The sequence below is a fragment of the Mustela putorius genome, unplaced genomic scaffold (assembly GCF_011764305.1).
Source record: "Mustela putorius furo isolate JIRA1106 unplaced genomic scaffold, ASM1176430v1.1 tig00000508_pilon_pilon_pilon, whole genome shotgun sequence".
NCBI lineage: Eukaryota > Metazoa > Chordata > Mammalia > Carnivora > Mustelidae > Mustela > Mustela putorius.
This window is the reverse complement of record NW_025421402.1, coordinates 5,794,172-5,805,857: the sequence shown is the minus strand read 5'-3', so window position 1 is coordinate 5,805,857 and position 11,686 is coordinate 5,794,172. Positions and strand designations below refer to the sequence as shown.

At 45.4% G+C, this 11,686-nt stretch overlaps 1 protein-coding gene across 3 annotated transcripts; it reads left to right on the top strand.

Annotated features, from left to right (window-relative positions):
* Window positions 1-1,472: 1,472 nt before the first annotated feature.
* On the top strand, window positions 1,473-6,652 carry RAB29 (RAB29, member RAS oncogene family). 3 transcript variants are annotated; one of them, XM_004756442.3, is made up of 6 exons: window positions 1,473-1,595; window positions 1,879-2,149; window positions 4,120-4,191; window positions 5,036-5,217; window positions 5,510-5,631; window positions 5,921-6,652. In XM_004756442.3, exons 2-6 carry the CDS (start codon window positions 2,026-2,028, stop codon window positions 6,033-6,035), a joined length of 615 nt encoding a protein of 204 aa, XP_004756499.1. In that variant the 5' UTR covers window positions 1,473-1,595; window positions 1,879-2,025; the 3' UTR covers window positions 6,036-6,652. The 3 variants fall into 3 exon arrangements, with proteins under 3 accessions (XP_004756499.1, XP_004756498.1, XP_004756500.1); XM_004756441.3 differs by having other exon boundaries at window positions 1,480-1,595; window positions 1,874-2,149; XM_004756443.3 differs by having other exon boundaries at window positions 1,504-1,569.
* The last annotated feature ends 5,034 nt before the right edge of the window (window positions 6,653-11,686 follow it).

Below are 11,686 nucleotides of genomic sequence, written 5' to 3'. Positions count from 1 at the left end.
AGAAAGAGTTTAAAGAATGATTAACTCAGGGATTAAGAGCCAAGCCTTAGAAAATAGCCCCTTTTGGGGGCTGTGGGATGCAAAAGAAACCATAAAAGAAAAAGGTGATTATCATCAGAAAGATAGGAAGATGAACAAGAAGGCCATGTGAGAAATAAATGTCACAGAGTAGTTAATGTCAAAGCCAATGGGAACTGAGAAGAGACTGCTGGAAAGGGGTCTCAGACATCTGGAAAGATGGGTAGCCAGCTTGACCTCCCATACCTGGGTTACAAACATTTTGGACTAAATACCTTGAGAACCATGCCAATGTTCTTTCCTTCCAGAGTATAAGTTATAGCCTCTCTGTCAAGAGACCTGGGCAGAGCTGTGTTTCCCATAGCCTTGTTGTTTTTTCTCTTCTCCTCTGGGCCAACAGCCCAGAGAACAGAGCTATTTTGCTTGCCATGAAACTCATGTCCCCTTAACTCTTTAACTAACGATGGGACAGGTCAGAAAAATTATGGGCTGAAAAATTTAAGTCATTGCAAAACTGTAGGTTAATCATTATTTATGAGCAACAGCAACAACAGATGGAGGAGGTCTCCCAGTGTGCTCTAATCGACTTCCATCCAGCTCAAGTGATACGCTAGGAATGGTGGAAGTGAGAATGAGGAACTGTCTTTTGTTTTCTACCTTTACTGCTGTGGCCACTTATCAAATGATAATAACTGACATTTAATGGCATGAGATTTCCTAAGGGTCAGTCTCTTGATCAGATGTTCCCGAACCTGACTGATACTGGGTCATATGGCAAATAAAAGAGCTAACCTTCATATTCATAGGATCCTGGACATGTCTATCTTAAAGTAATTAAAGTAAATATAAGTAAAAAATATAAATAAATATATAAATATACAAATAATATAAATATATAAATAAATTTAAAGATATATAAATAAATATATTAAAGTAATAGCAAATGGACTTTGCTAGGAACATGAAGGATGAGGCTTGAGTTTCTATTAGTAGAATAATTTATGGAACCTATGGAATAATTTTTAATCTTAGTTCCATAAAACCTTTACTTAAAAAAAATATATTTTATTTATTTTTTTGAAAGAGAGAGAGAGCATGAGAGGGGAGAAGGTCAGAGGGCAGAGCAGGGAGCCCAACAAGGGTCTCGATCCCACGACTCTGGGATGACCAACCGGCTGAGCCACCCAGATGCCTCAGTTCCATAAAACCTTTAGATCATGCATAAGAAATCAATTTGGAGAAGGATTCAGGCAGGTGAAATCATGTGGGACAAAGAGCCTCCAAATGATCCTTCTATAACAGAATGACTTTAAAATAAGATTTCGAACCGTCGAAGGAGTTTGAAAGCCTTGAAATTAGGTGTAGATTTTTGGGGGGAGTTCATGAACTACATTTCCCAGGTGGCCTCGCGGCGAGTTTCTGCACTCTTCTAGGTCTCTTCGCCGCGTGGTAACCTGGGAAACGTAGTGCTCCAAGCTGCCCCGCTCCTGACGCGTGCGGATAACTGGGACCGCGCAGCCTGAGGCGGTCCAGGGTCTCGGGAATCCAAGCGTGAGCCGCTCTTTCCCCCGAATTTGGTTTGTGCCGGGCGGGGAAGACCCCATCACCTGACCCCGACTGTGAAATGACCTGGCCCCGGGTTCAGTCGCCCCGGGCACCGCTCCGGGGAAGTCCCGGTGGGCGAGGCACGGCCGCGTCGGGTCCGGTTTCCCGGCAGCCGGGCGGGGTGGGGGAGAAGGTGCAAACAGCCCCGGGGCTCGGAGCTCGGGCCCTGGGCCCCACCCAGGCTGAGGCCGCGCGGGGAGGAAGCGCGTAAAGGCTGAGTGCGAAGTTTCCCTTTCTTTTTTCTCGTCAGAGCAGCCCCAACCGGCGGTGGGCTGCAATGCCGAACTTCAGTTTGTAGGGGGTCCGGCGCCGAAGGGGTTAAAACAGACGACTCCCTCCACACACACCTCCCCACCCACTCACCCACCCCGCCGCCTCCTGCACCCGTCCGGCCCGCCAGCCATGGGCGGCAGAGATCACCTGTTCAAAGTGCTGGTGGTGGGGGACGCCGCGGTGGGCAAGACGTCGCTCGTGCAGCGGTACTCGCAGGACAGCTTCAGCAAACACTACAAGTCCACCGTGGGAGGTGAGACGTCGCCGCGGGGGCGGGGTGGACCCGCGCGGGTGAGGAGCCCTCCGGGGGCTCGGTGGCCTTGGGTCCTTACTCGGCTCAGGAAGTCGGTGTCCGGGAGCCTGGAGGGAGTAGTACCTGCCGGGGTTCGATTTGCACGTTTCCCCTTGGTTTCCCCCGATGAGGTTCACGCAGTCGGAGCTGACCGCCTGGAGAGGGACTGGGCGAAGGTGTGAAGAGGAGGAATGGGGTAGGGAGGTTGAGGAAATACGCAATGGTTCGTTTCTCGGGGGGCACCGTGAACTCGGGTCTCCCGTAGCCTCCCGAGCGGTCACCCGCAAATCCCTGCGATTAGCCCAGGCCGCTGGGACCCCCTCGGGGAGGCCTCGTTGGGTGCCAGCTGGGGCCCTTGACCCGCATCTCACAGGTAGCTGATGAAGGAACAGGAAGGTGTCGCCTGGCCTTAAGGAGCCTCCCTTTGTTTGGGGGATGCCTGCGTGGAAGAGCCCCTGAGCCGCACTATCTCTGATGCTCACCAAGGCTGAGGAGCTCTGTGTATTTTTGTCCATGGATTGCTTAAAATAAAGACAGCTAGAAATTATTTAAGGTATCCGACCTGTCTTCCCACCCTCCTTTCTCTCAAGCTGCGGGGTTGGGGGGGTGTGGGGTTGCAAGCGGTGGGAAGGAAGGAAACACCAAGTTCATTCATTTCTTTTTAGGGACGGCCTTGGGCTCAACTTTCTGTCTTTCCCAGAAGTAGAACGGCCTTTTTGTTAAGGTCTTTAGTTGGGAAGAGTTGGCAAAAGGGGAGAGTTAACAAACATTAAGAGAACCTTTTTTAAGGAAAGAAACCTACACTAATGTAAATTTTGAAGATGGTTCCTTAGGGAATTAAATCAATTGAATTAAATTTAAAAATTAACAAGCATGAACATTGCAATGAAAACATCCAGCAACATTTAGGATTTCCCTACCATTCTGCCCCAAACTCCTCTAAGTAATAGGAGGGCTCTTATTTCATGGGTTTGGTTAAAAGTGTTTCACTAATTAGTTTTTAGCAATGACTTTAGTTTTCCTTTAGTAAAGAATAATGGCTCTGGCTAATTTTTTTTTTCAAGTGTTTGTTTATTCTCAATTTCCCCTAGCTTTCATTTCTGTCACAGATATGGAAAAAATGTGTTTCCCATTCTGGGAAGTTCCTCTGTTTCTCTCCTCAAAAGATTGTCCCTGTGGCATACTCTTTCCGGCTTAGCTTCTGGATTCTCAGCATCGGAGCACAGCTCCCAGGCACCTTCCATAGGGGTCTTCTTCCTTAGAATCCTCTGGGACCTGTTCCCTTGATCCTATTCCCACCCAGAGTCATCCCTACAGCCTTGTGGAGGGTGTCGAATTCCCCCAGTGTTTTTCTCCTAATACAGTTGGATTAGAAACCAACAGTGAAATTGAATGTGGAAGATACAAAAGCTGCCACACTTACCTCATTTCCCCCTTTTGCCCTAACATCCCTTCCCCCAGAAAACCCCCCTAGACCTTCCAGAAACTGTTTCACTTGAGATCAGGAGTTGGTTTCATAATTGCTTCCATACCTCCTAACCCTAGCCTTAGGGACAAGTAGTATCAAATATATTAGTCTGTTGAGAGAGTAAAAGCTGAGGACCCCTTCAGAGAGTGGTAATGAGTTATCTGTGCTAGCTGTTCCAGTCAGAAGACCATGCAAATCTTGATCTTGGGGTCGTAAGTTCAAATCCCACGCGCTGGAGGTGGAGTTCACTTTAAAAATAAAAGTGTTTTAAAAAGAGACAATTGTCTGTTCCTCTCTTAAAAGCCTTTCTGTGGGCTCATCTCAACCCATTGAGAGCCTAAAAATAAATAGATACGTGGGATCAGAGTTGTATGTCTCTAGGGTTGTAACCGCATATTTGATCTGAGTTTATTCACGGATTTTTTTAAAGGTAAATTTTATTCAATTGTACATGTATTTTCAGTGGATTTTGCTCTGAAGGTTCTCCAGTGGTCTGACTCTGAGATGGTGCGGCTCCAGCTGTGGGATATTGCAGGTAGGCTGGGGAGATGGGATAGGAACCAGGGAAGACATTTTGGTTTAATCAGCAAGCTCTCAGAAAAAGGGGGGTAGCAAAACCAGAAGGTTTTTTGTTTTGTTTTGTTTTTAAGATTTTATTTATTTGTTTGAGAGAGAGAGAGAGAGTGCAGGAGTGGGAAGAGAGGTGAAGGGGCAGAGAGAAGCAGACCCCCACTGGGCAGGGAGCCTGATGGGGGGTCCTGGGATCATGACCTGAGCCGAAGGCGGATGCTTAATGGACTGAGCCACCCAGGTGTCCCACAACCAGCAGATGTTTTTCTGGAGCCAGAATAGTTGAGTTGTGGTGGATGGAGAGTGTTTGTAGATATTTTTTGTAGATGTTTTGCCATGAATAAATGTCAAGCCGTCTCTCTGTGGGTGGAATGGCTGGCAAGGCAGTAGATTGTCCAGACCATAGGTGGGTGCTTTTTCCAGCGTTTCAGCTGACCTTGGGGAGAAAGAGGATCCCCAGAAAATAGAAACAATAATAACAATAGGTGACTTTTTTACTATGTGCCAAGCACTTTCCTGAGCATTTGAGATTCAGTGACTCATTAATCCTCATCACAACCTTGAGAGGAAAGCTACTGCCTCTATGCCCGCTCTACAGATGAGAAGTCTGAAGCACTGGAAGCTTCCCTTGCCCAAAGTCATACAGATAGTAAATAACAGAGCAGGGACTTGGACTTGGGCGGTCTGGACTCAGCCATAGCGCACACTGCCCTCCCCAACAAGGAAGGTAGAAAGGGCAGGGTGTTGGAGGGCGTTCTGAGACTGGTTCTCAGTATTACCTGCTCAAGGGCTCCCTCCTTTCTTCCCAGGGCAGGAGCGTTTCACCTCCATGACTCGACTGTACTATCGGGATGCGTCAGCCTGCGTTATTATGTTTGACGTTACCAACGCCACGACCTTCAGCAATAGCCAGAGATGGAAACAGGACTTGGACAGCAAGCTCACCCTGCCTAACGGAGAGCCCGTGCCCTGCCTGCTCTTGGCCAACAAAGTATGTGGTCAATCTAGGAAAATGGGCCCTGGCCTCTCTCTGTGGTCGGAGAGTAAGCATGTCTAAAAGGCTCTCCAATTCCGGGCATCCATTTCCCCCTCTCAAGTTGGCAAAATCATCTCTACCTTCTTTCAAGGGATGCTGGGACTTTCTTTGGGAAGAATGTTGGCCAGATTTTAGATGCCGGTGTTCTCAGCCACTGGCAGAAAGGTTTTGCATCCAGAAGCATCTGAGCAGTGTTCCTCTTTGCCGGAAGTTTATGGTGTTGCTTTTTATGTTCTCTTTTTGCCAGTGTGACCTGTCCCCTTGGGCAGTGAGCAGAGACCAGGTTGACCGGTTCAGTAAAGAGAATGGTTTCACGGGCTGGACAGAAACATCAGTCAAGGAGAACAAAAATATTAATGAGGCCATGAGGTGAGTAGCTCGAGTTGTTCGGGAGTTAGGCACACAGATTTACCTGCCTTCTGCTGCCACGCCCCGGGACCTTCTTTCCTTTTCCTGAGCAAACCAGAGCAGACTGAGCCACTGGAATGTCAGCTTCTGAAGGTCAAGGATGCTCTCCTTTCCCAACGGGGGACAGAGGGGCATTTAAACCTCATGGCTTGACTGCATGCCATCTGCTGATAAGACAGACAAGGTCTGTCATTTCTCCCATTGTTTTATCCATTTAATCCGTCTTCTGTCTGTTTTCCTTGTTTTTTAGAGTCCTCATTGAGAAGATGATGAGCAATTCCAGAGAAGATCTGTCTTTATCCACCCAAGGGGACTATATCAATCTACAGACCAAGTCCACCTCCAGCTGGGCCTGCTGCTCATAGCATCCGGCTTGTTTTTCTTCCTATGTTTAGGGGGTCATCTCTTCCCTTCTGATGCCCACCCAGCAATCTTGTTGAGCACATTTGAACTGTCTCCTTCAAGCTGTCCAGAAGGAGGACCATCATCACTAAGGAAAGACCTGGGACTTGTGTGTGTTTCTGCATCTGTCCACAAGCTCCCGCTTGCTGCTGGCTCCCGGGGCTCAGTCCCTTCCATATAAAGAAGATCACCTCATCCCCCAATTTGTGATCTAGGGTTTTGTGGGGAGCACTAGGGATCAGCACCTGTGGTTTAAGGATCCTAATTTCCACTTGTTTTTGCATTTCTTTTTCCATTTGTTGTATGTGGGTATCTCAGTCTTATATGACTTCAGATTTCGAGGAAAATGAGAACAAAGGGCATTTTCCAAATTCAGTGTAGGTTATTTCTTTCAGATCCTTTCTGTCTTGGACTTTGAATTTAAACCTCTTGATTCTGAGACAGGCAAGGAGTGGGGCTGGATATCCATGGGTCATGGGTCACAGGAGGTAACCCAAAAGTCACACCATTGTTGAAACGTCTGAAGTCATAATTGGCTTTCTCTTGTCTTGGCTTCAAGAATAGTCAAGCTTTTAAACTATCTGTGGTGTGTGATGAGAGCCTTTCTTTCCCCAAAGAAACAATTGTCCCATTAGGGTTTTCTAGTATCTCCCTACCAGTGGGGTGGGAGCAGGGTTCACAAGGTTTCAGGGTTGATGTCTTGATGCCTAAGGCTGCAGGTGACATCGCTGGGCAGTGGTGCCCTGAAATAGATCTGTTCTTTACAGCCCGGGGAGTCTGAATGGAAGAGGGAGAGGTTAACAGGACAAAATCCTACGGGGCCACTTCCTTCTTAGCACGTTGGTGCCTACCACTTACCAGCCATAGGAAACGCATTTTATGTGCAGACCTTTGTCTGAGTGGGGAGAGTAGACAGACAGAAAATCATTAAGCAATTTAAGTGCTAAATCGGGTAGGGTTTTTAGTATCAAATCACTTCTAGACAGCTTCATTTGTTGAATTCTCACAGGATGGTGATTTATAACCCACCCAAAGTTACGAATATTCTTTGTGAACTCAGAGTCCTAGAGTTCTTTGAAAGACACTTATTTTAAATACATTGTCCTAAATAAGTGATTCCCCAATCAGACTTACCAGAACCACCTGGGAAGTTTGTTCAAATTTTTAAAAAATCAAATGAGTACATTTTAAGATTTCTGGGTCCAAAACTCAAGCCTACTGAATCAAAACTTCCAGGCGCATAGTGTGGGAACATAACTGTGATTGTTTTTCAAACCTGCCCGTGTCATTTGACCAGCCTGGTTTGGAAGACACTGCTGGAGAATTTAGGAAAGATGCAGAGACCCAGGCATTCCCTGTGTAAATGATCCTGGGTTTCCCTCTGCTCTCTTTGCTCTCCCGGTGGTTCTGATACACCCCACACTTTGGAAACTACTCTCCTAAGCGAATGATCAGAAGCCAAATATGAGAAGGAAAACAGGAGTCAGGCCTTCAGTGGTTGGTTGGTTGGTCTGTTTTTAATACCAGTTACTTTTTTTTTTTTAAGGTTTTATTTATTATTTGACAGAGGGAGACACAGTGAGAGAGGGAACACAAGCAGGGGGAGTGGGAAAGGGAGAGGGAGAAACAGGATTCCCACTGAGCAGGGAGCCTGATACAGGGCTCGATTCCAGTACCCTGGGATCATTACCCGAGCTGAAGGCAGACACTCAATGACTGAACCACCCAGGCACCCCCAGTTACTAACTTTTGCACAGTGTTTTAAGACCTTTTGTATTACCCTTTTCAAATAGGTTTTTATTACAATGATTCTGAAGATAAGAGTGGAATAGCAAATTTCCTTTACATGAAAAGAAAATTGATTTTTATTTACTGGTTTAAACCTCTGCAGACTCACAAATAAAGGTGAAATAAGTCTTCTATTCATGGTGGTTACTGGCTTTCAATGTGAGTTTATTAAAACTTAAGAGTATTAGGGAAATGGAGACTTTATTATTTATTTATTATCTAATTTTATTTAAAGATTTTATTTGACAGAAAAAGCATAAGTAGGCAGAGCAGGAGGCAGAGGGAGAGAGAGAAGAGGGCTCCCTGCTAAGCAAGGAGCCTGATGCAGATATCGATCCTAGGACTCTGGGATCATAACCCGAGCCAAAGGCAGACGCTTAACCAGCTGAGCCACCCAGGTACCCCTATTTTTTAAATACCTTCTTTAAAAATGAAGGTAAATGTTATTCTATCTATTAATTTACTGCTATCAATTGCCTACTACTAATTCAGTACACGACATTCCAAATACCACTTGGAAATATGACCATTGTGGGAAATGGAATATGTTTTCTTTTTCTGTGTGCTGACTCAGGATTTACCTGCTTTTTCAAGCATTGCTGGCCGTTCTGGATTTTCTCTCATAAGTAGTGACCATTATAGGGCTGAAACTAATTAAGGAAGAAATTGAAATATAACTAATTCCTCTCTATGTCTCTCTCCATTAAAAAAAAAAAAAAGGAAAGCAATTAAATATTTTTAAAAAGAGGGAAATATTTATGTAATTAGAAATATAATTGGGGGCACCTGGTTGGCTCAGTGGGTTAAAGCCTCTGCTTTCGGCTCAGGTCATGATCCCAGAGTCCTGGAATCAAGCCCCACGTCGGGCTCTCTGCTCTGCAGGGAGCCTGCTTCCTCCTCTCTCTCTCTCTGCTTGCTTCTCTGCCTACTTGTGATCTCTGTCTGTCAAATAAATAAGTAAAATCTTAAAAAAAAAAAAAAGAAATACAATTATACAAAAAATAACTATATCCTGTTATTCGGATGCTACGTCTTGGTATAATTGTTTGGGACATGAATATTGTTGTGGCCCTTCCCTAGAGAAGGTTCCATATTTCAGACAGTATACCCCTCCAGCCACTCAGCTGGTCTTTGGACAAAAAGAAAACAAGCATTTCCTGCAAAGTGTTTTTAAGAGACCCAAGGAAAGGTTGAGTACAGAGCTATGGGATTGTGACTGCCCTGGCTTTGGACTTAAAAAAAAAAAAAAAAAAAATCAAGATTTATTTATTTATTTGAGAGAGGAAGCTAAGAGGGGGTAGGAAGTATCCTCAAGCAGACCCCACCGGGTGTAGAGCCTGATGTGGGGCTTGATCCCAGGACCCCGAGATGATGAAGCGAGCTGAAATAAAGAGTCAGATGTTCAACCCACTGAGCCACCCAAGCAACCCTGCCCTGGCTTTGGACTTTGAACAGAATAGCTGAATGACCAAACAAGCAGAGAAAAAGAGACTACAGGTCAAGGAAGGCCCCTCTGCGCTAAGTGATAATATTTGCTCTTTTGTTACTTAGTACGAATGAGCCAGAATTACTCCCCAGATGATTTCCCAAATTCATTTGCCTTAGCTATTACTAAGATATGTTTGGGTTCCTCATTTTGTTTTGTCATCTCCAGGGGTGCCTGAGTGGCTTGGTTAAGTGGCTGCCTTCGGCTCAGGTCATGATCCCAGAGTCCTAGGATCAAACCCCACATTGGGCTCCCTGCTATGGAGAGAGTCTGCGTCTCCCCCACACTGGTGCTCTCCCTCTGCTAGTGCTTTCTCTCTCTCAAATAACTAAAATCTTAAAAAAAAAAAAAATCTGTCCTATAATATCCAGATTTAACTCGTCTTTAAGTGGTCTGTCATCTGTCCTCAGGGCACTGTCCCATCTAACATGAGGCTTTTCCTGTCTGCTGTGCCTTTTGTAAGCAGAGTCTGCTTTTGACACGATCTCAGGCTGTGGTTAGAAGGTGTAAATGTCTCCATGGTATTCTATAAGATCCACTGGCAGTTTTCCCAAGGAAACAAACTTCAGTGCCCTTTTCCCCTTTACCCTCTTGGGTCACGGTACCCTCCTGAAGAAGCTTTAGCTATGTAAGTGACTCATTTATGAAAGCCAAGTAATCCCTAGAGGTGCAGGTTGGAATAGGTAGGAAGCCACTAGAAAATGGTATGTGTTGGAAAGTACTACATGTATTTTTGCTTCGGCCATAAATACCTGTGACTTGAGAATATATCTATATATGGCCTTCATTGGTAGAGAAACCCTGCCTTATGTCTGGCTTTCAAGCATAATTTGAATCCTCTTAAATTTAATCTGCAGGGTTTCAGTATGTAACGGTACGGCTCTGTATTAGGATTCTCCAAGGAAACACAACTAAGAGGAGATACATACGTAAAGAGATTTATTATAAGGAATTGTTTCGTGCGGTTATGGAGGCTGGTGGGTCCAACATGCAGACTGGAGTTCCAGTTCGAGTCTCAGAGCTGGTAGGCTGGAGGAGCTGATAATTCCAGCTTGAAAGCCATGACCCAGGAGGATTCTATTTCACTCAAGAGAGGGTCAATCTTTTGTTCTCTTAAGGCCCTCAACTGACTGGATGAGACCTTTTTATATTTATGGAGGATAATCCGCTATATTCTATCTACGGATTCTGTCTACGGATTTCTGTGACTCTCATCCAAAAACACCCTCACAGAAACACCCAGAATGATGTTTGACCAGATATTTGGACATGCCGTGGCCTAGTCAAACTGACTAACTATCACCTAACCTTCAAAGCATTTCATTGTGTAATGGTGGTATTTTGTTTTGTTTAAAGATTGGGGCGCCTGGGTGGCTCAGTGGGTTAAAGCCTCTGCCTTCAGCTCAGGTCATGGTCTCAGGGTCTTGGGATCGAGCCCCACATCAGGCTCTCTGCTCAGTGGGGAGCCTGCTTCCCCTCTCTCTCTGCCTGCCTCTCTGCCTACTTGCGATCTCTGTCTGTCAAATAAATAAATAAAATATTTTTTTTAAAAAGATTTATTTATTTATTTGAGAGGGGAGGTGGGGGAGGGGCAGGGAGAGAGAGGGAGAGAGAGGAAAGCAGACTCCCAACCTGAGTGAGGAGCTCCACACAGGGCTCGATCTCATGACCCTGAGATCATGACCTGAGCCGAAATCAAGAGTTAAGACACTCAACCGACTGAGGCACCCAGGTGCCCCACGATGGTAGTGTTTTGATCCCTCTTCACACTCAAAATTTGATTCACACTCAAAGTGTGTGGGATTAGGAACTAACCACACAGTAATGAGAATAAAGAGGAGAGAACAGATAGGCTAAGCAAGGAGATAAGGTAAGCATTTTATAATTGGTCATGCTGTGAGGAGGGCAGCCCGGGAGTACTGGCTGCTAATACCTAATATGATATAAACTCTTCCTTCAGATCTGTGAGTTGTGTATGCTTCTTATACCATCTTTGAAATAAGAAAACGAACAGTTCTTCACATTTTATGTTTGAGGGAATGTCTCGAAATTTGACTGACCAAAAGGCAGCCAGTTGAATTTGTAATAAAGTCAAGACTTAACTGCAAGTCTGAATTTCCCATCTCCGTTCTGTCAGTTAGGTTTCTGGGAACACTGGACCTGAAAAACCTATTTTAGAAAATAAGCCCAGGGGCTCCTCACTGGCTCAGTCCTTGGAACATGCAACTCTTAACCTCAGGGGTTATGGGTTTGAGCCCCATGTTGGGTATAGAGATGACTTAAAAATTTTTTAAAAAATCTTTAAAGAAGGAAAATCTGGGGGCGCCTGGGTGGCTCAGT